Source organism: Triticum dicoccoides, chromosome 2B (genome assembly GCF_002162155.2).
Source record: "Triticum dicoccoides isolate Atlit2015 ecotype Zavitan chromosome 2B, WEW_v2.0, whole genome shotgun sequence".
NCBI lineage: Eukaryota > Viridiplantae > Streptophyta > Magnoliopsida > Poales > Poaceae > Triticum > Triticum dicoccoides.
Genome location: NC_041383.1, coordinates 589958541 through 589982709, shown reverse-complemented (window position 1 = coordinate 589982709; position 24169 = coordinate 589958541). Strand labels below are relative to the sequence as shown.

The 24169-nt window shown below is 46.4% G+C and overlaps 1 protein-coding gene across 1 annotated transcript; it reads left to right on the top strand.

Moving 5' to 3' along the window:
* Nucleotides 1–326: 326 nt before the first annotated feature.
* Nucleotides 327–4237, top strand: LOC119365051. Its single transcript, XM_037630637.1, has 4 exons — nt 327–1029; nt 1939–2170; nt 2949–3025; nt 3938–4237. The coding sequence occupies exons 1-4, from the start codon at nt 409–411 to the stop codon at nt 4031–4033; spliced, it is 1026 nt and encodes a 341-aa protein (XP_037486534.1). The 5' UTR covers nt 327–408; the 3' UTR covers nt 4034–4237.
* The last annotated feature ends 19932 nt before the right edge of the window (nt 4238–24169 follow it).

Sequence of the window (24169 nt, the reverse complement as noted above, 5' to 3'; positions counted from 1 at the left end):
AAAACTTACCATACTGCAGCAATTAATTGCCATGCGTTTGATCAGAATCCGGCGTAGTTGAGGGCGTCAGTTTTTTAACCCCAAAATCTGACGTCAAATAATCCTTTTTAGTAATATGTAATTCCCATTGATATTTGCATTCACTCCCGCGCAAACAAAATTGGTAAAATTTGAAAAGGGCCTGTCCCAAAAACATGATATTTGAAAAGAACCCATGCAACTAAAAAAAGAACCCATGTAATGCAAATCAAAAAAAGAAAAAAAAACCCATGTACAGACTACAGAAAGACGAATCGCGTCATATTCCCATGAGCCGAGAGCCCGAGTGGGAGAGGCAGGCCAGTCGCCGCGAAGGCGACACAACCGCTTCGGACAGTCGCCTCCAGCCCAAAGCCCCAGACCCCCGCGATGCCCTCCCTCCTCTCCCCCTTCGCCGCCGGCGACTGCTCCGCCGATAAGTTCGACCCCGACTACCTCTACTTCCTCCGCCACCTTCGCACCGAAGGCAGCTCCTATGTCCTCGAGCTCCCGCCCGGCGGCGCCTCCCCTGCCCCCGTCATCAGGTACGAGTCCCCCCTCGCCATCTCTGACGGCGAATGCGTCTCGGACCCCTCCCCGGGCGGCGCAAGCGCCAACCGCCGGTCGGAAGAGAGGGACTCGTCGGTGGAGACGCCCCCCTCGTGGATCGACTCCATCGTCGACATCGACGAGGATTACCGCCTTTTCCTGCACCACACGTGCGTGGTGAATAACCGCCTGAAGCTCCAGATGGGGGGCGTCGTTGTGGACTACGAGCCGGACCCGGACGCCGCGCAATCTGGAGGCAGCAGCGGGATCGAGGAGCAATCGGAGAAAGAGGCGGCCGTTGCTTCCTCGGGGGTAGAGGAGCAGGCAGTCGACTCAGATGTGCCGGTTGTAATCATGCCGGAGCCGAACGCCTACGACTGGCGTGCGGATCCAGCCCCTCGTCAAAGGATGCAGGGTCAGGAAGATATTGGGCACAAGGATGCTCAGCCTCGCGTTGCTTCGGTGAGAATTTCCTGTAATCTCGAATACCTATTGTCGTTACGTTTCCACTGTTGGATTGTAGAACCGATCAGTGTGTTACTGCTGGATAATGAAACTGATCAATGTGTTACTGTCGGATGCTAAATTGATCAATGTGTAAAGAATCTCATCTTGTTCGCCTGTTCTTGAACTGATTAGTGTGTAATAAAATGGTCAGTGCCAGTACCATAGATAGGTCAACTATCAATTGACATTTTTGAAATCATATGAGTAATTATGTAGCATGTGCCTTGTTTCCATATTCCAAATACGAATATTAAGTGATCCTGCAATATATGTTTTAGAAAATATTTTTGGATGTCAGTAGTTCTGAAGAAATGGACCCAACCTTTTTTTCCCAAACACTGAAACAAGTAGAAACATTAACGTCTTTAGAACATCAACATCACACCATCCTGATTGAGCATTTGTGATCAAACATAGCTCCCCTACTTTGCCATTTTTGTTTATTCTTCATTGTCAGTCACTTAATATAACGCAATAGTCATTCACTCTATCTACCTGTACAACAGTCTAGGAGTGTGATAATCTAAGTTTTTTCTTGAAAAATGTTAAGCTAATCTACATTTTGAAATTGAGACATTCTTAATTGGTACTCCCTCCGTCCGAAAAAGCTTGTCCCAAGCTTGTTCCTCAAATGAATGTATCTAGCACTAACTTGGTGCTAGATACATTTATTTGAGGGACAAGCTTTTTCAGACGGAGGGAGTATTGAGTACCATCTATGAACTTCATAATAATATTAGAAAGCTTCAACCAAAATTCGTAAGCTGTACATCACTACATGTATGTAGTGGCTGTCTTTTTTCTTTCTGTATGTTAACTACCATGTGTGATTTACTTCTCCTTTCGCCTCCTACAAATTTGTAGTCACATAGATCAGATGTTATATGGCCTCCACATATCAACCGTAGGCCAGATTCAGACTTCAAGCGAAGATTGATGGATGCTCTTCAGAAGCCATTTAGCCGGAAAGAGTATATTAAGCTGTTTGACATGGCTTCTATTCGTACTCCTTTAGTGAAGTTGCGACAGGTGCGCAATGATGCAAAATTCTACCCTACCGAGGAGATGGGCAATTCATATTTTGATCATTACCCAGGTATGCTATCATGTGTATACACTGACAAGTACTGTATCTTTTGTGTCACCTGTTTTATAGGACTGCCTTTTGCAATCTTTCCCTTCAGAAATTTGTTTCTTATTGTTATCATAATAAATCAACCGGGTAAAGTAAATTCTGCTGAACTGTACTTTTTACCCCTCATGGACATTTCTGTATTGAGCTTGACGACACAGTGCTGTGTTGTTTTAACAATCCCCGATATCATGAATTATCCTGTAGTGCTGAAATTGCAGTGCAGTATAGGCTATGCATCGTTGTAAATGTTTGTATTAGTATGTTGTGGACTACTCTATACTTTTGATGGGCAGCTCAACTAGCAATCAAACATTTGAACATAATTACTTCTTGATTCTAATACTGTTGATGTGTCATAGTCAAGTACTCATTCTCTAGATTCTATTACTGCACAATTGTAATTTCATTTTGCTTGAAAAGCTTTCGTTCCCTCTGACAAGTCACTAAGCGGTCCTTGGTATTGCAGTGAACTTGAGTATAAACTACTCCCTCCGTCCCATAATATAAGAACGTTTTTGACACTAGTGTAGTGTCAAAAACGTTCTTATATTATGGGATGGAGGGAGTAGTAGCCAAGCACATTGATATTTTTCCCCTTCGAGAATATTAGAAATATTGATGCTGGGGCTTGTTAATGTAAACTACTTTGTAACAGTTTGATAAAGGATGTTGTTTTTGTTTTAACAGTTATGAGTTGTTGTGGTTATAGTGCTAACACTCTTCGTTTATTTAACTTCAGATCTTGTTGAACAAGTTACAAACACTAGCTTTTCGAAGGGTTTAGCTCTGATGCGTGGATTTTTCTTCTGGTTGCAGGTATTCTTTAATACTAATTTACCTCTGATGATAATATGTTTGCACTAATTGTGGTCATGTCTGCAATGTTCACATTTCCATCTAAATCCAAAGGCCCAACCCTAAAATCTTCTAGGTCACCTGCAATGAACTAAGGTTAGCTTAATCTTAGTTCAAAACTGCGACACTTATTTTGGATCCAAAATAAGTGTCACATTGTTGAACTAAGGTTAGTTTAATTTTAGTTCAAAACTGCGACACTTATTTTGGATCGGAGGGAGTAGTACTTTTTATATACTCAAATAAGTTTGCTACAGCTGGAGCACATGTATTCTTTTGGTAGAATTAAAAGGAGATGTGTCATGGATAGACCATTAGTTTGCCATGCAGCTCAAATATTGCCATTTCAAGATCAGGTTAGGGGGGCTTGATACCAACAACAACAACAAAAACTACAAAGCCTTTAGTCCCAAACAAGTTGGGGTAGGCTAGAGGTGAAACCCATAAGATCCCGCGACCAACTCATGGCTCTGGCACATGGATAGCACGCTTCCACGCACCCCTGTCCATAGCTTGTTCTTTGGTGATACTCCAATCCTTCAGGTCTCTCTTAACGGACTCCTCCTATGTCAATTTCGGTCTACCCCAACCTCTCTTGACGTTCTTCGCATGCTTTAGCCGTCCGCTATGCACTAGAGCTTCTGGAGGCCTGCGCTGAATATGCCCAAACCATCTTAGACGATGTTGGACAAGCTTCTCTTCAATTGGTGCTACCCCAGCTATCATAACGAAATCTGTAGTTTTCAGCATTAGTGTATACGCTATCTTAATCGCATGCTTCTTCTATACTACTCCATATTTGCTCTCCCATACGTACCTTGGTAGCATGAAGATTTGCAAACTGTGAAGTTTACACATTTTTTTTATTTGCAGAATAGTGCACACGAGGATCAATTCAGGCCATGGATAGATGATCTGAAAGATCAAGATGTTATTCCATTGATGGACTTAGATTACCCATTGCCTTAGTTCACTCATCTTATCTTTTGTGGAGATAATTCTTAAAGGGCGAAATCATTCTCAGTAGAGAATATTTGATTATTATCATTTTATAAATGGAGTGTGCGAATAAGTACTGGGGCAGTCTGCTTGTGTGGCTCTTTCTCTTGGGAGAACAAATGTATATATTGCTCAACTGTTGAAAGGAGAAATCGTTCCCTGTGAAATTGCATACATTCTACTCCCTCCGTTCCAAAATAGATGACTCAACTTTGTACTAACTTTGTACTAAAGTTAGTACAAAATTGAGTCATCTATTTTGGAACGGAGGGAGTAGGTTACAACTGGGATCTAGCATTCTAGCTGCTATTAATCAGTTGATGCATTTCTCATGTTGAAATCGAGGGTATTGAATCTCACATTCAACTTTATGTCCACAGCACAATGCATCACATGATGTAGCGTTAATGACCTAATTAAACTTGATTATGTACTCTGAAAATGGATTTGGTCTAGTCGTGCTGCACCCTTGCAATTTCACTTTCATCTTTGGTTTCATCAGGGCACAGCTCTGTTCAGCATTTCTTTTCTTTCTTTGAATGAATACCATCATGGCCACTTTTTTGCACTGGAAAGTAGTTACATCGTTTACAATGGCATTCACTAAAAATTCAGGGGGTTCACCAACCCAGCTACTGGAGACATCATTCTCAACAGCAATGTAGAAATTCCACTCTTCCAATCATTCCAGCCATTATAAAACATTTAGCATCTATTGTGGAAGCTTCATTCCAAATTCTGTCCTGACCTGCACATGCATTCACCACTTCAATTGTGTTTGCCAGGAGAAGGCCCTGATGTACTGCCATAGCTTCAGCGGTGTGGGTATCATTGACGTGCTGAATGTAGAGCATGCAGCCGCTAACAAAACACCATGTTTGTCTCTAATCACACCCGTGGAGCCTTTCCCCTCTTCATTGTGATATGAAGCATCTACAGTTACTTTAATGAATTCTTTATCTGGTTTCTTCCATTTCTTGCTGTGGTGCTAGAGAATTTGATTACCAAAGCAGAAGTAAAAACTGATAAAAATTGTTGAGAAAAGTATATTTTTTGTCCCTCAACTCTTGGCGAAGTCTAAATTTAGTTCCTCAAATTTAAAACCAGACAACTTGCATCCTCAACTTTTGAAACCGGACAAGTTTAATCCCTGGTCTCGGTTAACCCGGTATCGCTGCTTACTCAGCGCAGTTTTGACCAGTCTTTGTCCACATGGCGGTATTTCTCTCTCCCACCTTTCTCCTTCTTCCATTGGATTACTGAGACATTTTATCAAGCACCTAGCATGCATTGTGTGTGCCGTCTACAGCTGGACCGTGTTGGCTGTTCCCGTGGCTTGGGCACGTGCGACACCCGGCGGATGGCTGCTGGCTGACGCCTTGTGCGCCGGCTTGCTGCTTCGCCTAGGCCAAAAGGAAGCCGCAACTCGGGACAGTGCAAGTCAGCATCAGCATCTCCATCGCGCTCTCCCCCATGTCGCTCGCAGCTCGGCGTCATCTCGGCTGTTGCGCGCGCTGCGGTCCTCGCCGACCGAGCGCTCACCGCAGCAACCGGGCGACATGGCATTCACACGCACGCCGGCGCGCCAGCTTGTCCACCACCAGCTGCACCACGGCCATCACCGTCACCTTCGAGAGGCTGTACAGGAGCGCCGCCACCCCGCCCAGCACGCTCGTGGTGCTACCTCGTCCCGTTGGTTTTTATCACTAGTGTTTAGGACGTTGTACTAGATCGTACATGGTGCACATGGGCGACGCTGCCTCGTTCATTTTCTTTTTGGCTGTGTAGATGGTATACGTGTGCTCCGTGGTCGCTGTACGGGAGCGCCGCCACCCCGCCCAACATGCTCGTGGTGCTGAGCACCAGATGAAGATGCCCGATGGGCTCTTGAGCTTCTCCTCGTGCCCAAGCCGTAGACTGGGCTCCCTCGCCCGCGCACCCCACAGATCACGTGCTCCCAGACAATGGAGAAGAGGAGATCGAGGACAAGCATGGGGTAGCGCCACCGATCGTGTGGCTTGCCTTCATCCTCCGCGGCCACCATGGTGACGCTGCCTGCTTTCCTTCATCCTCGTCATGAAGCGGGAGAGGCCGTGGGCCGTGGTGTCTGGCGAGGTAGAACGGGACTGTGATGTCCGACGAGGTGCAGCAAGCTCGAGGTGGCTGGCGAGGTAATGCAGAGGCATCGTGGCTGGCTAGAGGGACTTGTGTGGGTTTGCCGTGGACGGCACACACAGTGCATGCAATGTGGATGAAATGCCTCAATCAGCCAATGTGAGAAGAAAGAAGGTAGAAGAGAGAAATACTGCCATGTGGACGAAGACCGGTCAAAACCATGCTGAGTCAGCAGTGATAGCGCGTCAGCCGAGACAAGGGACTAAACTTGTCCGGTTTTAAGAACTGCGGGTGCAAGTTGTCCGGTTTTAAAATTGAGGAACTAAATCTAGACTTCGTCAAGAATTGAGGGACGAAAAGTATATTTTTTTTAAAATTGTCTGTCTATGCAGTTACGAGCTAGAGTTTAGTCCAAACTTCTTTTTAGGAGGAACTTTTCATCATTAGACTGAAAAAAGGGCTTATGTAGAGCGATGCCAGATTTTTTGAAGGGAACTCGTAGAAGCTCTATATGGCAAACCAAAAACCGGTCAAAAGCTAGCCAATGCCCTCGTTGGCTTGGCCTGGGCACGGCCATAAGCCAGGCACACTGCTTAAAGCGAATGCCGGGCACTTGAAAGGTGCCATAAAAATTGCGGCGATCTTTAGATCTCCCGCCATGGTTTCTGATGGCGTCCTGTGGGCTGGCGCGGATTGTGCAAAAGGAGGCCAATGCCTGGTCGCCTGGTCGGACGTGTGCACACCGGTTCAGCATGGAGGGTTTGGGTTGCACGTACAACCTCAATTCTCCCAACGGCGTGCTGCGATCCAAATGGCTATGGCAGGCAAAACCTTGTGATGCTCTCCCTGGTCGGCCCTGGAGCTTTCTGTTTCAGTGGACGCAACTTCCATCTTCAGGGCATCTTCCCGGGCCGTGATCAGGGATGGTGCTCCGGTGCTATTTTGGCAGGACCACTGGATTGGCGGAGACCCTGAATAAACCCATGTTGCGGTGGAGGTCAAGTTTGGCCGGTGTCGGCATTGTTGATCTTTCTGGTTTCTTTTCATTGTCGGGGTTTTTGCATGCTTGTCCCTCAATCAAACATGCTGTTGTATGCTTCTTCGGCCCTAATTTTCTACTATAATCAAGCCAACTACATTCTTCTTCAGGAGTACCCTGCCCTCTTGGTGAGGTTCTGTCAAAAAAAGTACAACATGAGGTCTAGAGTGCTCAATTTCAGCATGGGCAAACCCTCCGTCAAATTCAAAAGCAGCCAGATCCTAGATGTAAAATACAATTCTGCTAGGGTGACGAGTTGTACACACTTGTTGTTCCATAAGAAAGAAGCATGAACCAGAACATTCCAAAGTTATGGCTGCAGTTGCACATATAAAAACAAATACATTGTCTGTTGACAACATCATTGTCGTCCATAAACCTTCTATCTGAAAGAAAAGCTGAGCAAAATAGGGTATACCCCTGTCTGAAGATAATTTATTTTGGGGACTCCTGAGTACTGAGATATGCTACTATAGTCTCTCGTAGCATCAGCTCTACGTTTTTGCATATAAAATAACAATAGCGACCAGTGTAAGATGCACACTGGAGACCAAACTAATTCAACAAGGAGAAACTGGGGCTTTTCCCCTCCAATCGAGAAGTGACAAACTCTTCTGTAATTCTGCAGGTGATCTCAATCTATTTCTATGATAGTAACTTTGTACTGTTCTAAGTCATCTCTCCATGGCCTGAATTGGTCCTGATGCAAAATATTCTACAAAGGAAGAAAGTAAATTGTTAGGACACAGGTCGGCGGGCAGTCGGCCTAACTAACCAAATAAGGGAAAATGTAATATTGCTAGGGAATTGGCCATCTGTTAGGGAAATCTATCTATATAAGAAGTTGGCACATGCTATTAACAATCAAGAAATATGAAGAAATCACACGGTAGTTACTCCATTGTGAACTACTCCTTTGTGAAATGAATTTTCAAAATTGGCAACAAGAAAAACTGATACTGATGCACCGCGTCTGTTAGTACTTTGCTGCAAATAAACTCATTAACTACGTTTGGTACCATACCAGCGTGATCTTCAACAGGACAATATTGGGCTGCCTCCATTAATAAAAAATAACCTAAACCAAAAGAAATATATTTGCTCTAACTGGGAACAGGTAAAAAAATAATATCACTTCAGTTGTTTAACAACAGGTGGAGGCATTAGAGCCATTACTATTTGAGGCTTGAGACCATGCTGGCATGCAATTTATTTGCAAAAAAGGGTTATTAACGAAAAACAAAGAAATGGTATTGTTATGGCGCTGTTAGAAGGAGGGCGCGAGAGGGCCGGCCGGGGGCCTTTCTGCCCACGGCCGGGCAAGAGGGAAGGGATTTCCTTCTTAATTCTTGCTTGATTAGATTGATACATCTCCTCTTTTTATATAGAGAGGTTTACTTGACTCCCAAGCAAGGCTTACTTGACCCCTAAGTAAGCGACCCTTATATCTAATTAACCCTAAGACTAACGGGCCCATTACGTACTCTAACACTACACCCCACCTGAACATGCAGCTTGTCCTCGAGCTGCAGCCTAACCAACTTATAACCATGACTCGACGCAACACAAACCTAACACCTAAAAACAACCCTTTTACATCTCGGCTTGTTTTATTATTCTGAACCTGAAATGGACTGGGACGCTTTATTTTGGACCCCTTAACAAAAAGTGGACATCATCCGCACGTCGGACGTGCACGTGTACAGCCACCTGGATCCCATGGACACCACCTGGACAAAAGGACTACATGTGTATTACCACCTGGAAGTGGTCGCAAGAGTGACCAGCAGAGGCGCCCTCGCGGCGGCCGGTGGCGGAAGGCAGTGGTGCTACGCGGTGCGCTGTTGTCGGTGACACCATGCCTTCTCCCTGCTGGACGGCTGTTGGTCTGCACCGCACAGGGAAGAGTGGAGGGCTTGCGATGGAGAATGACGAGGAGGGGTGCGCCCCCCAACAGCCAATGTCGCAGACTTTGAGGTTGCTGCCCGCGGGGAAAACAGCATGCCCGCCGCCCGTGGGGGAAACCGCATGCCCAAGATCACCGACGCAACGGACGAGATCGAGGTCCTTTGCGCAGCGAAGGGCAACTTGAAGGAGCAGCAGCTGCAGACCACGCATCTCCCACACACGCCGACGCGCTAGGAGGCCGCGCGCAGCAGCCTGCAGCCTCACCGCCGCCGACACGTGGCGCGTAGCGATCCAAGACGGAAGCGGTGACGGTGACGGCGGGGACTTGATCTGCTGGATGTGGACGCCCTGGGATGGCGGCGGCGCTGATGGGAACAAGGTCGTCGCAGTCCCATCGTAGGGCATCCCATACTGGGCGGCGGAGCTGACTGGCGGTGGCTGCTGCAGCTGCTGCGGTGTCGCGCCGGGCAGCGGCAGCGGCTGCTGCGGCGGAGCGTCGGGTGCGGCGGAGGCCGCCAGGAACGGCGGCTGCCACTGCAGCCAGGGCTGGGCGGTGGTGGCGATGGATGGCAGCCACAGTGGCCCGGCGAGCGCGGCGAAGGCCGTCTGGTGTGGCGGCTGCCACGGCAGGCACGACGGCGCGGGGGCGGCGATGGGCGGCGCAGCCGGGTGCGGCCCGTAGGACCTGACCAAGAATAGGTGGATCTCCTGGACCGCCTGGGTTAGGTCCCGCAGCGCCCCGGACACCTCCTCCGGGGTGAGGACGGCGGGGGCGGGCGCGACGGAGGACAGCAGGAGAGACAGGTTGGGCGGTGGTGGCGATGGATGGCAGCTGCAGCGGCTGCTGCAGTGGCCTGACGAGCGCGGCGAAGGCCGCCTGGTGCGGCGGCTGCCACGACAGCCACAGCGGCGCGGGGGCGGCGATGGGCGCTGGAGGCGCGGCGGGAGCCGGCGTCGGCCACTGTGGGGCGGCGGCGGGCGGCGGCAGCAACTGCAGCATCCCAGCGAACGCTGCGGAGGCCCCTGGATGCGGCGAGTACCACGGCAGGGCCGACGGCCCGATGGCTGTTGGGGAACGTTGCAGAAAACAAAAATTTTCCTACTCGTTTCACCAAGATCATCTAGGAGTTCATCTAGCAACGAGTCATTGGATGCATCTACGTACCTTGTAGATCGCGAGCGGAAGCGTTCAAAGAACGGGGATGATGTAGTCGAACACGACGTGATTCGAATCACCGGAGATCCTAGCACCGAACGGACGACACCTCCGCGTTCAACACACGTACGGAACAGCCACGTCTCCTCCTTCTTGATCCAGCAAGGGAGGGAGGAGAGGTTGAGGGAGATGGCACCAGCAGCAGCACGACGGCGTGGTGTTGATGGAGCTGCAGTACTCCAGCAGAGCTTCGCTAAGCACTATGGAGGTTGAGGAGGTGTTGGGGAGGGAGAAGGAGGCAACCAAAGGCCAAGGACTCAAGGTATGAAGTCCCTCCTCTCCCCCACTATATATAGGGGTGCCAAGGGGGGTTGGCCGGCCCTAGGAGATCCAATCTCCTAGGGGGTGCGGCGGCCTAGGGGGGTTTCCCTCCCCCCCAAGGCACCTAGGAGGTGCCTTCCACTAGTAGGACTCCTCCCCCTTGGAAACCCTAGGCGCATGGGCCTTGTGGGGCTGGTGCCCTTGGCCCAAGCAGGCCAAGGCGCACCCCCTACAGCCCATGTGGCCCCCGGGGATGGGTGGCCCCACCCGGTGGGCCCCCGGGACCCCTCCGGTGGTCCCGGTACAATACCGATAACCCCGAAACTTGTCCCGATGCCCGAAACAGGACTTCCCATATATAAATCTTTACCTCCGGACCATTCCGGAACTCCTCGTGACGTCCGGGATCTCATCCGGGACTCCGAACAACATTCGGGTTACTGCATATACATATCCCTACAACCCTAGCGTAACCGAACCTTAAGTGTGTAGACCCTACGGGTTCGGGAGACAAGCAGACATGACTGAGACGACTCTCCGGTCAATAACCAACAGCGGGATCTGGATACCCATGTTGGCTCCCACATGCTCCACGATGATCTCATCGGATGAACCACGATGTCGAGGATTCTATCAACCCCGTACGCTATTCCCTTTGTCTATCGATATGTTACTTGCCCGAGATTCGATCGTCGGTATCCCAATACCTCGTTCAATCTCGTTACCAGCAAGTCACTTTACTCGTACCGTAATGCATGATCCCGTGACCAGACACTTGGTCACTCTGAGCTCATTATGATGATGCATTACCGAGTGGGCCCAGTGATACCTCTCCGTCATACGGAGTGACAAATCCCAGTCTTGATCCATGTCACCCAACAGACACTTTCGGAGATACCCGTAGTCTACCTTTATAGTCACCCAGTTACGTTGTGACGTTTGGCATACCCAAAGCACTCCTACGGTATCCGGGAGTTACACGATCTCATGGTCTAAGGAAAAGATACTTTGACATTGCAAAACTCTAGCAAACGAACTACACGATCTTGTGCTATGTTTAGGATTGGGTCTTGTCCATCACATCATTCTCCTAATGATGTGATCTCGTTATCAATGACATCCAGTGTCCATAGTCAGGAAACCATGACTATCTGTTGATCAACGAGCTAGTCTACTAGAGGCTTACTAGGGACATGTTGATGTCTATTATTCACACATGTATTACGATTTCCAGATAACACAATTATAGCATGAATAAAGACAATTATCATGAACAAGGAAATATAATAATGATGCTTTTATTATTGCCTCTAGGGCATATTTCCAACAGTCTCCCACTTGCACTAGAGTCAATAATCTAGTTACATTGTGATGAATTGAACACCCATGGAATTCTGGTGTTGATCATGTTTTGCTCTAGGGAGAGGTTTAGTCAACGGATCTGCTACATTCAGGTCCGTATGTACTTTACAAATCTCTATGTCTCCATCTTGAACATTTTCACGAATGGAGTTGAAGCGACGCTTGATGTGCCTTGTCTTCTTGTGAAACCTGGGCTCCTTGGCAAGTGCAATAGCTCCAGTGTTGTCACAGAAGAGCTTGATCGGCCCCGACGCATTGGGTATGACTCCTAGGTCGGTGATGAACTCCTTCACCCATATTGCTTCATGTGCTGCCTCCGAGGCTGCCATGTACTCCGCTTCACATGTAGATCCCGCCACGACGCTTTGCTTGCAACTGCACCAGCTTACTGCCCCACCATTCAAAATATACACGTATCTGGTTTGTGACTTAGAGTCATCCAGATCTGTGTCGAAGCTAGCGTCGACGTAACCCTTTACGACGAGCTCTTCATCACCTCCATAAACGAGAAACATTTCCTTAGTCCTTTTCAGGTACTTCAGGATATTCTTGACTGCTGTCCAGTGTTCCTTGCCGGGATTACTTTGGTACCTTCCTACCAAACTGACGGCAAGGTTAACATCAGGTCTGGTACACAGCATGGCATACATAATAGAACCTGTGGCTGAGGCATAGGGGATGACGCTCATCTCTTCTATATCTTCTGCCGTGGTCGGACATTGAGCTGAGCTCAATTTCATACCTTGCAACACAGGCAAGAACCCCTTCTTGGATTGATCCATATTGAACTTCTTCAATATCTTATCAAGGTATGTGCTTTGTGAAAGACCTATGAGGCGTCTCGATCTATCTCTATAGATTTTGATGCCTAATATATAAGCAGCTTCTCCAAGGTCCTTCATTGAAAAACTTTTACTCAAGTAGGGCTTGATGCTGTCCAAGAGTTCTATATCATTTCCCATCAAAAGTATGTCATCTACATATAATATGAGAAATGCTACAGAGCTCCCACTCACTTTCTTGTAAACGCAGGCTTCTCCATAAGTCTGTGTAAACCCAAACGCTTTGATCATCTCATCAAAGCGAATGTTCCAACTCCGAGATGCTTGCACCAGCCCATAAATCGAGCGTTGGAGCTTGCACACTTTGTCAGCATTCTTAGGATCGACAAAACCTTCCGGCTGCATCATATACAATTCTTCCTTAAGGAAACCATTAAGGAATGCCGTTTTGACGTCCATTTGCCATATTTCGTAATCATAGAATGCGGCAATTGCTAACATGATTCGGACGGACTTCAGCTTCGCTACCGGTGAGAAAGTCTCATCGTAGTCAACCCCTTGAACTTGTCGATAACCCTTAGCGACAAGCCGAGCTTTATAGATGGTCACATTACCATCCGCGTCTGTCTTCTTCTTAAAGATCCATTTATTTTCTATGGCTCGCCGTTCAACGGGCAAGTCAGTTAAAGTCCATACTTCGTTTTCATACATGGATCCTATCTCGGATTTCATGGCTTCTAGCCATTTGTCGGAATCCGGGCCCGCCATCGCTTCTTCATAGTTCGAAGGTTCACCGTTGTCTAACAACATGATTTCCAAGACAGGGTTGCCGTACCACTCTGGTGCGGAACGTGTCCTTGTGGACCTTCGAATTTCAGTAGGAGCTTGCTCAGAAGTATCTTGATCATTATCATTAACTTCCTCTCTAGTCGGTGCTGGCACCTCAGGAACATTTTCTTGAGTTGCGCCATTTTCCGGTTCAAGAGGCAATACTTCATCAAGCTCTACTTTCCTCCCACTTACTTCTTTCGAGAGAAACTCTTTCTCCAGAAAGGACCCATTCTTGGCAACAAAGATCTTGCCTTCGGATCTAAGGTAGAAGGTGTACCCAATAGTTTCTTTTGGGTACCCTATGAAGACGCATTTTTCCGATTTGGGTTCGAGCTTTTCAGGTTGAAGTTTCTTGACATAAGCATCGCATCCCCAAACTTTTAGAAACGACAGCTTAGGTTTCTTCCCAAACCATAATTCATACGGTGTCGTCTTAACGGATTTCGACGGAGCCCTATTTAAAGTGAATGCGACAGTCTCTAAAGCATAGCCCCAAAAAGAAAGCGGTAAATCGGTAAGAGACATCATAGATCGCACCATATCTAACAGAGTGCGATTACGACGTTCGGACACACCATTACGCTGAGGTGTTCCAGGCGGCGTGAGTTGTGAAACTATTCCACATTTTCTTAAGTGTGCCCCAAACTCGTGACTCAAGTATTCTCCTCCACGATCTGATCGTAGAAACTTGATTTTCCTGTCACGTTGATTTTCAACCTCACTCTGAAATTCCTTGAACTTTTCAAAGGTTTCAGACTTGTGTTTCATTAAGTAGATATACCCATACCTACTTAAATCATCAGTGAGGGTGAGAACATAACGATAGCCACCGCGAGCCTCAACACTCATTGGACCGCACACATCGGTATGTATGATTTCCAATAAGTTGGTTGCTCGCTCCATTGTTCCTGAGAACGGAGTCTTGGTCATTTTACCCATAAGGCATGGTTCGCACGTGTCAAATGATTCATAATCAAGAGACTCTAAAAGTCCATCAGCATGGAGCTTCTTCATGCGTTTGACACCTATGTGACCAAGGCGGCAGTGCCACAAGTATGTGGGACTATCATTATCAACTTTACTTCTTTTGGTACTCACATTATGAATATGTGTAGCATCACGTTCGAGATTCATAAGGAATAAACCATTCACCATAGGAGCATGACCATAAAACATATCTCTCATAAAAATGGAACAACCATTATTCTCAGATTTAGAAGAGTAGCCATCTCGAATTAAACGAGATCCCGATACAATGTTCATGCTCAAAGCTGGCACTAAATAACAATTATTAAGGTTTAAAACCAATCCCGAAGGGAGATGCAGAGGTAGCGTGCCGACGACGATCACATTGACCTTGGAACCATTCCCGACGCGCATCGTCACCTCGTCCTTTGCCAGTTTCCGCTTATTCCGCAGCCCCTGCTTTGAGTTACAAATGTGAGCAACTGCACCGGTATCAAATACCCAGGAGCCACTACGGGCACTAGTAAGGTACACATCAATTACATGTATATCACATATACCTTTGGTTTTGCCGGCCTTCTTATCCGCTAAGTACTTAGGGCAGTTCCGCTTCCAGTGACCGCTTCCCTTGCAATAAAAACACTCAGTCTCGGGCTTGGGTCCATTCTTTGGCTTCTTCCCGGCAGCTTGCTTGCCGGGCGCGGCAACCTCCTTGCCGTCCTTCTTGAAGCTCTTTTTACCCTTGCCTTTCTTGAACTTAGTGGTTTTATTGACCATCAACACTTGATGTTCCTTTCTGACTTCTACCTCCGCTGATTTCAGCATAGCAAATACTTCAGGAATGGTCTTTTCCATCCCCTGCATATTGAAGTTCATCACAAAGCTCTTGTAGCTTGGTGGAAGCGACTGGAGGATTCTGTCAATGACCGCATCATCCGGGAGATTAACTCCCAGCTGAGTCAAGCGGTTATGCAACCCAGACATAGTGAGTATGTGCTCACTGACAGAACTGTTTTCCTCCATCTTACAGCTGAAGAATTTGTCGGAGACTTCATATCTCTCGACCCGGGCATGAGCTTGGAAAACCATTTTCAGCTCTTCGAACATCTCATATGCTCCATGTCTCTCAAAACGCTTTTGGAGCCCCGGCTCTAGGCTGTAAAGCATGCCGCACTGAACGAGGGAGTAGTCATCGAAACGTGCCTGCCAAGCGTTCATAACATCTTGTTCTGCAGGGAGAACGGGTGCGTCACCAAGCGGTGCTTGTAGGACATAATCTTTCTTGGCAGCTATGAGGATGATCCTCAGGTTCCGGACCCAGTCCGTATAGTTGCTGCCATCGTCTTTCAGCTTAGTTTTCTCCAGGAACGCGTTGAAGTTGAGGACTACGTTGGCCATTTGATCTACAAGACATATTGCAAAGATTTTAGACTAAGTTCATGATAATTAAGTTCAACTAATCAAATTATTAGTGAACTCCCACTTAGATTAGACATCCCTCTAGTCATCTAAGTATTACATGATCCGAGTTAAACTAGACCGTGTCCGATCATCACGTGAGACGGACTAGTCAACATCGGTGAACATCTTCATGTTGATCGTATCTTCTATACGACTCATGCTCGACCTTTCGGTCTTCTGTGTTCCGAGGCCATGTCTGTACATGCTAGGCTCGTCAAGTCAACCTAAGTGTTTGCATGTGTAAATCTGTCTTACACCCGTTGTATGTGAACGTCTGAATAAAACACCCGATCATCACGTGGTGTTTTGAAACAGCGAACTGTCGCAACGGTGCACAGTTAGGGGAAACACTTCTTGAATTTTATTGTGAGGGATCATCTTATTTACTACCGTCGTTCTAAGTAAACAAGATGCAAAACATGATAAACATCACATGCAATCAAATAATAAATGTGACATGATATGGCCATTTTCACATAGCTCCTTTGATCTCCATCTTGGGGCTCCGTGATCATCTTGTCACCGGCTTGACACCATGATCTCCATCATCATGATCTCCATCATCGTGTCTCCATGAAGTTGCTCGCCAACTATTACTTCTACTACTATGGCTAACGCGTTTAGCAATAAAGTAAAGTAATTTACATGGCGTTTCTCGATGACACGCAGGTCATTAAAAGAATAAAGACAACTCCTATGGCTCCTGCCGGTTGTCATACTCATCGACATGCAAGTCGTGAATCCTATTACAATAGCATGAACATCTCATACATCACATATAGATCATTCATCATTCATCACAACTTTGGCCATATCATATCACAAACCACTTGCTGCAAAAACAAGTTAGACGTCCTCTAATTGTTGTTGCAAGTTTTTACGTGGCTGAATTAGGGTTCTAGCAAGAACGTTTTCTTACCTACGTTAAAGCCACAACGTGATTTGTCAACTTCTATTTACCCTTCATAAGGACCCTGTTCATCGATTCTGCTCCAATTAAAGTAGGAGAGACAGACACCCGCCAGCCACCTTATGCAACTAGTGCATGTTAGTCGGTGGAACCGGTCTCACGTAAGCGTACGTGTAAGGTTGGTCCGGGCCGCTTCATCCCACAATACCGCTGAAGCAAGAAAGGACTAGTAACGGCAAGAAAGTTGACAAATCTACGCCCACAACAAATTGTGTTCTACTCGCGCAAGAAGAACTACGCATAGACCTAGCTCATGATGCCACTGTTGGTGAACGTTGCAGAAAACAAAAATTTTCCTACTCGTTTCACCAAGATCATCTAGGAGTTCATCTAGCAACGAGTCATTGGATGCATCTACGTACCTTGTAGATCGCGAGCAGAAGCGTTCAAAGAACGGGGATGATGTAGTCGAACACGACGTGATTCGAATCACCGGAGATCCTAGCACCGAACGGACGGCACCTCCGCGTTCAACACACGTACGGAACAGCCACGTCTCCTCCTTCTTGATCCAGCAAGGGAGGGAGGAGAGGTTGAGGGAGATGGCACCAGCAGCAGTACGACGGCGTGGTGTTGATGGAGCTGCAGTACTCCAGCAGAGCTTCGCTAAGCACTATGGAGGTTGAGGAGGTGTTGGGGAGGGAGAAGGAGGCAACCAAAGGCCAAGGACTCAAGGTATGAAGTCCCTCCTCTCCCCCACTATATATAGGGGTGCCAAGGGGGGTTGGCCGGCCCTAGGAGATCCAATCTCCTAGGGGTGCGGCGGCCTAGGGGGGTTTCCCTCCCCCCCAAGGCACCTAGGAGGTGCCTTCCACTAGTAGGACTCCTCCCCCTTGGAAACCCTAGGCGCATGGGCCTTGTGGGGCTGGTGCCCTTGGCCCAAGCAGGCCAAGGCGCACCCCCTACAGCCCATGTGGCCCCCGGGGATGGGTGGCCCCACCCGGTGGGCCCCCGGGACCCCTCCGGTGGTCCCGGTACAATACCGATAACCCCGAAACTTGTCCCGATGCCCGAAACAGGACTTCCCATATATAAATCTTTACCTCCGGACCATTCCGGAACTCCTCGTGACGTCCGGGATCTCATCCGGGACTCCGAACAACATTCGGGTTACTGCATATACATATCCCTACAACCCTAGCGTAACCGAACCTTAAGTGTGTAGACCCTACGGGTTCGGGAGACAAGCAGACATGACTGAGACGACTCTCCGGTCAATAACCAACAGCGGGATCTGGATACCCATGTTGGCTCCCACATGCTCCACGATGATCTCATCGGATGAACCACGATGTCGAGGATTCTATCAACCCCGTACGCTATTCCCTTTGTCTATCGATATGTTACTTGCCCGAGATTCGATCGTCGGTATCCCAATACCTCGTTCAATCTCGTTACCAGCAAGTCACTTTACTCGTACCGTAATGCATGATCCCGTGACCAGACACTTGGTCACTCTGAGCTCATTATGATGATGCATTACCGAGTGGGCCCAGTGATACCTCTCCGTCATACGGAGTGACAAATCCCAGTCTTGATCCATGTCACCCAACAGACACTTTCGGAGATACCCGTAGTCTACCTTTATAGTCACCCAGTTACGTTGTGACGTTTGGCATACCCAAAGCACTCCTACGGTATCCGGGAGTTACACGATCTCATGGTCTAAGGAAAAGATACTTTGACATTGCAAAACTCTAGCAAACGAACTACACGATCTTGTGCTATGTTTAGGATTGGGTCTTGTCCATCACATCATTCTCCTAATGATGTGATCTCGTTATCAATGACATCCAGTGTCCATAGTCAGGAAACCATGACTATCTGTTGATCAACGAGCTAGTCTACTAGAGGCTTACTAGGGACATGTTGATGTCTATTATTCACACATGTATTACGATTTCCAGATAACACAATTATAGCATGAATAAAGACAATTATCATGAACAAGGAAATATAATAATGATGCTTTTATTATTGCCTCTAGGGCATATTTCCAACAATGGCGACGGTCGGCGGCAGGGCCGGCGGCGGCCCGTAGGGGCTGGCCAGGTACAGCCGGATCCCCTGGACGGCTGTGACGAGGTCGTTAAGGACCCCGGTGATCTCCTCCGGGGTGTAGGCGGCGGTCGGTGGTGCGGTGGCGGCGCCGGAGGATGCGACCAGCGGCGCGGACGGGGAGGGCAGCGGCGCGGTGTAGATGGCCAGCGGTGCAGTGGTGATGGTCGGAAGCGGAGGCGACGGGGTGGGCGGCGGCGAAGACATGATCAGAACGGAGCTATGTGATGCCAAATTGTTATGGCGCTGCTAGAAGGAGGGCGCGAGAGGGCCGGCCGGGGGCCTTTCTGCCCACGCCCGGGCAAGAGGGAAGGGATTTCCTTCTTAATTCTTGCTTGATTAGATTGATACATCTCCTCTCTTTATATAGGGAGGTTTACTTGACTCCCAAGCAAGGCTTACTTGACCCCTAAGTAAGCGACCCTTATATCTAATTAACCCTAAGACTAACGGGCCCATTAGGCCCATTACGTGCTCTAACAGGTATGGATGAGGTTACCTCCCTCCAGAAGATAAATCCGCGCAACAGAGCTACCTGATTGGGTATGCTGGTGCTTTCTACATGTTCAGCAAGATCTGAAATTATAAATATAAAACACGTGTTGATTAATACTACGCCATGTAAGAAATCAGTGTTTCTTGAACAGACACCTACCACATTACTTCAAACCAGATACCAATATGATTTGCTACTACTTTCTCGTCTTATTGGGAAAAGTAACTTCTCAAGGAAAAAAAGCCATTTATTATAGCAAATAAAATAAACCTGCTGGGAGTTTAATTTTGGACTGCAATCATGTTGATGACCTTTGCAAATACGCTGAAAGTTTAAGTTAGCCAAGTTTTAAGTCAAACACAACCCATTATCAGTATATAGTACTCCACAGCAAACTATTTCTATTTTAGGTATTTGTTAAAATTCCTCCACATTCCCTCACAGGGCAGCTGGACTTCTGCGCCGACATAATGTAATTGTGTTGTGGTGCATGGGTAAAGCTGTGGCCTTTCTAAGGCTAGTACATAGTACAACCACTTTTCTTCTACCAATTCATCGAGATGCAAGCTTTGTATTTTATCAAAGAAGAAAATAAGAATTACATGACAATTTGTGCAACACAATTATGAAAATGCCACAGTGCTTGTTGTTCTAAAGTCCTGCTAACCTAAGCGTACAGGGGTTTCAAGTGTATCTATAGAAAGCGTATGTTCACCTAGATTCAAGCATGCTATTTTGACATAGATTTAACAGTCTTGTAAACCAATATATCACCGAAAAACAGAATGTTGGCTTGCAAGTTGCAAGGTTCAAAAGGAAAATGAAAATTGCGAGAAAAAACAAGCACAAATTGTTTCATAAATAACAAGGCAGAGTGTTCATTAAGCATGGAAAATGATTTTGATCCTATAATCATTATGTATAAAAGTTACTTTAGCCATGTTTTCGCAATAATTCCCAAAAAGATAATTTCAACACAGAAAATAATAAGGGGAATAGTACATAACATAAGTCCAATGAACAAAAAAAGTTATGTCCGTAGTATAAAAGCCAGTATACCTGGGTGAGAATCAAAATGTGATGGTTTCCTTTCATGTTTAGAGTTGTAGTACTTCATGCCACTGCGTGTTTGCCTTTTCTTTATTGCCGGAAGGCGAGTCGTAGCCTTGTCCAGCAGCGCAATGTATTCTCCCTGGCTAAATGGTTTGCGGAGAAGACGCATCAACTTTTCCTTGAATTCTGAATCTGGCTTCTCCATGATATGAGTAGGCCATACAACACCGACACCGTGTAATTCCTGTGAAACAATGACTCTATCTATCATGATTCATGAGAGTTTTGAATGTGAGAATTATTATTTTAAAAGCTCTCATAATAATAACTAAAACCAACAATATTATAAAATATTTGAAGGATCATTTAACCCAAAGATTTTAAACCGACCATATATGCTTTCTCAGCAAACCTGATATGCATAATATGGTATCTATGGATAATTTTCCATTATTTTGTTATTTTTAATGTTAGTGTGCTCATCTTTACCTTTGGAAAAACATCTTTCCCTTTTGCCATTCCCGAATTCAAACTCATGCCGAGTCCTAACATGAGTGAGATGTTGTAGGTACATGGTGGCAGTAAATGTGCAGATTTCCGTATTCAACAGACAACTATGTTGTTATTTATGTGTATATTCACTCATAAATACATGGATCGGCATACATTTTTTCATAATGTATCTAAAGCTGTCTCGATTCCATAAAAAAACTACCTATTTGTTGTCACGCCCCCAAATGATTGGTGTTGTGGCCTTAAATTCCCCATGGAGCATGGGAAATAACTAAGCAATCGATAGCCCTTAGACCCGCGCTACTAATAGCCTTTAGACCCGCGCTACTGCTAGGCTTTTCCCTAGTAGTGATTATATAATGGTATAAGCAAGTGATAACTTGGCAGCAAAGGCCATGGTAGGAACCTATGAGACCAAATAGGGAATGGATCAAAAGCTAATCTACCACGAGGTATTTCCAAGAGTTACATTGTAATTTTATTTGTAGACAATTGGGTCAGAGCTCTAGTACTTCATAATTAAGAAGATGCATACCCAAGGGGGTCCAAGGACTCAAACATAGGTGACTGCAATTCTTTCGAAGTCGAGTCAAATCCCTACCCTACCGGATAGTTGACTACTAGTTAGACCTTCTAGGTAAGGGATTTAGGAAGGAATGATGAAGGTTTTCAAGTCATATAGTGCATGCTTAGGACTACTTTTAGTGAGTATTACAAATATCGGCATAATTTGAGCGACACAAGATGAATAATTGATATATATCTCTGGGGCTAGGGTTTACGCCTCTTGGGTGGTCAGGTAACTTTCTTGTACCTTAGAGTGACATCTTATGGAAGTGCAATTGTATGGGTTGATTTAATGGTAAAAAATTATATCAACTTAAATGGAGGATTTGGAGATTAATTATATCATGTGCCTAAAAATTAGTATGTTCCTTTGTCTATGGTGCATTATGGTATGGACTTCGGGTCTGTTTCTATCAACATTCTAGCCTTAGCCCCTAAATTGTGGAAGTAACAATAGTCAAGGAGCCACTCTCAAGTTGTTTTGATTTGGCCCTTCATATTTATGCCAACATTGCTACAATCATAATATGGACATGAGAGTTGTGAAGCATCATTTCACCCAAAAAAGGTATGAAACATGAAGTGTATGAGATCTCGAGAACAATCATACAAAAGCATGGTACATGTAAAATACTAGCTACTGCTAATGAGACCATAACTGAACAATCTTTGGCTTCAAACTAATCAACACCTTTGTTTGGAAAAAGGTCCCACCAAAAGAATCGAACAAGGAGCTTTGGAACTACGTAACCTATCCCTACCTATAGGGACGCACATAACCTCCGCTCGTGATGGCCCCATGACAATGTTTATCGATCAGATCCTACCCATGTTGCAGTACGTGAGCACATAACCACAAGTATAAGCCATCCCTTGTATCCATGATGGCCTTAGCGTGCATAGGAAGCAAGGGGCTACGATAAGTTTGTGTATGCGTGTTGGTAGATAATATGTTAATCAAATAGTAAAGCTAGAGTTTATCACCAGGACATGAAAGTTCACTTTCAATGCATTGTATGTAGTTTTGTATAGTTATCTAAGCATGATTATCACCGGTAGGCCCTTGCATGTGAGGGGCCCCAGTGCAAGATAACAAAGAGAGACCTTTTACACACAAAACAAAATTATGAACTACTAGCATGTTTTCTTTGTATTTCAATTGTTAATCAATATCAAAGAAATTCCTTGTTCCCTCCTTTTGCGTTTTTCATTTCCAGACAATTTTTTATTCCACAAATAATAGAGGAAATGTTAACTTTTTTTAGGTAAAGAGAAAATTTTAACAAAGACACCCTTATGATTGGACAAGTTGGTCAACACTTGTTGTGCTGTTTTTAGGATCAGAACCGAAAGCTCGCCAGGCATAGGCCTCAAGGGCCCATTGCTTTCTTTCATTTTGTGCTTAAGAGCGTTGCTGTGTGGTGGAGGCTGCATCATGGGCGTGGGCTGGAAATTAAATTGCAGGCTGATTAATTATATAAGCATATAATATTAGTATAGTAGTATACAATTTTGACATGGGTTGGGCCCCTAAGCTGTGGGGGGCCTATGCAACCGCACCGGCTGCACATGCTATAGGCTGGCCTAGCCCCATCCATGTAAGCATGCCAACAACCTATGTTATGTTGACCTTGACCGCTTCGGCGGAGCCTTGCGCCCACGCTAGCCTTGGTTCCAATGGAATGACCTGGAGTGCCCTTGGATGGGTTCATACCTGCCTTGTAGCGACTCAGACATGGATCCCTTCCGTGCCTCTATCACAATCACCGTTGGCGATGGCTAGCAAACAAGTTTCTGACAAGACTACTGGATTTGTTATTCCACACTTTGTACCAGTGTCCCAGAGCTTTTCAAGATCGCAACTAGGAAGAACAGGACGACAAACTAGGACCTCCAGGGGGGAGGGGTAAGTGGATAACTGTTGTCGCATGCCTCAACACCCCTACCCAACTGCGAGAATTTGTTGACATTTGGAGCTTCTGCAGAACACCGACATCGACCCTAACCGCGTGGACACCATCCTCTATAAGTGGATGGCCTCAGGTTAATTCTTGACCAAATTTGTGTATAAGATACCTTGCCCATGTGCAACCCCGTCGTCCTATGAAGCATTGGAAGGAAACAGTCGTTCCCGAACGCAAGCTCTTCGCTTGGCTTGTGTTGCATGGTAGAATCCTGATGACAGATAACCTAGCAAATAGGATTTTCCCTATAGTCTGGTTTCTCACTTATGCTTAGCGACAAATGAGGCATTGTGCCACCTTTGCAAGGATTGTCCCTTCTCGAAGGAGGTATGGAAGGCGGTGAATGCCAGGACTGCCATGCCCCCGCTAATGATGACAAACTGTGGTCAATCTGTCAACCATTGGTGGGAGGCCTACCTGGCTATCCCTTGGGAGCAAAGTTTGAAGGTGCAAAATGGGAATTTGATCTACACACTATGGAATGCCTGGAAAGAGAGGAATCGTCGGATTTCCAATGGACAGAGAATGATTTATCAGGAGGTGG

Coding starts and splice junctions, on each gene's coding strand:
- LOC119365051 (XM_037630637.1), top strand. CDS start 409: ATGCCCTCCCTCCTCTCCCCCTTCGCCGCCGGCGACTGCTCCGCCGAT. Junction 1,030..1,938: donor CTCAGCCTCGCGTTGCTTCG/GTGAGAATTTCC, acceptor ACAAATTTGTAG/TCACATAGATCAGATGTTAT. Junction 2,171..2,948: donor ATATTTTGATCATTACCCAG/GTATGCTATCAT, acceptor ATTTAACTTCAG/ATCTTGTTGAACAAGTTACA.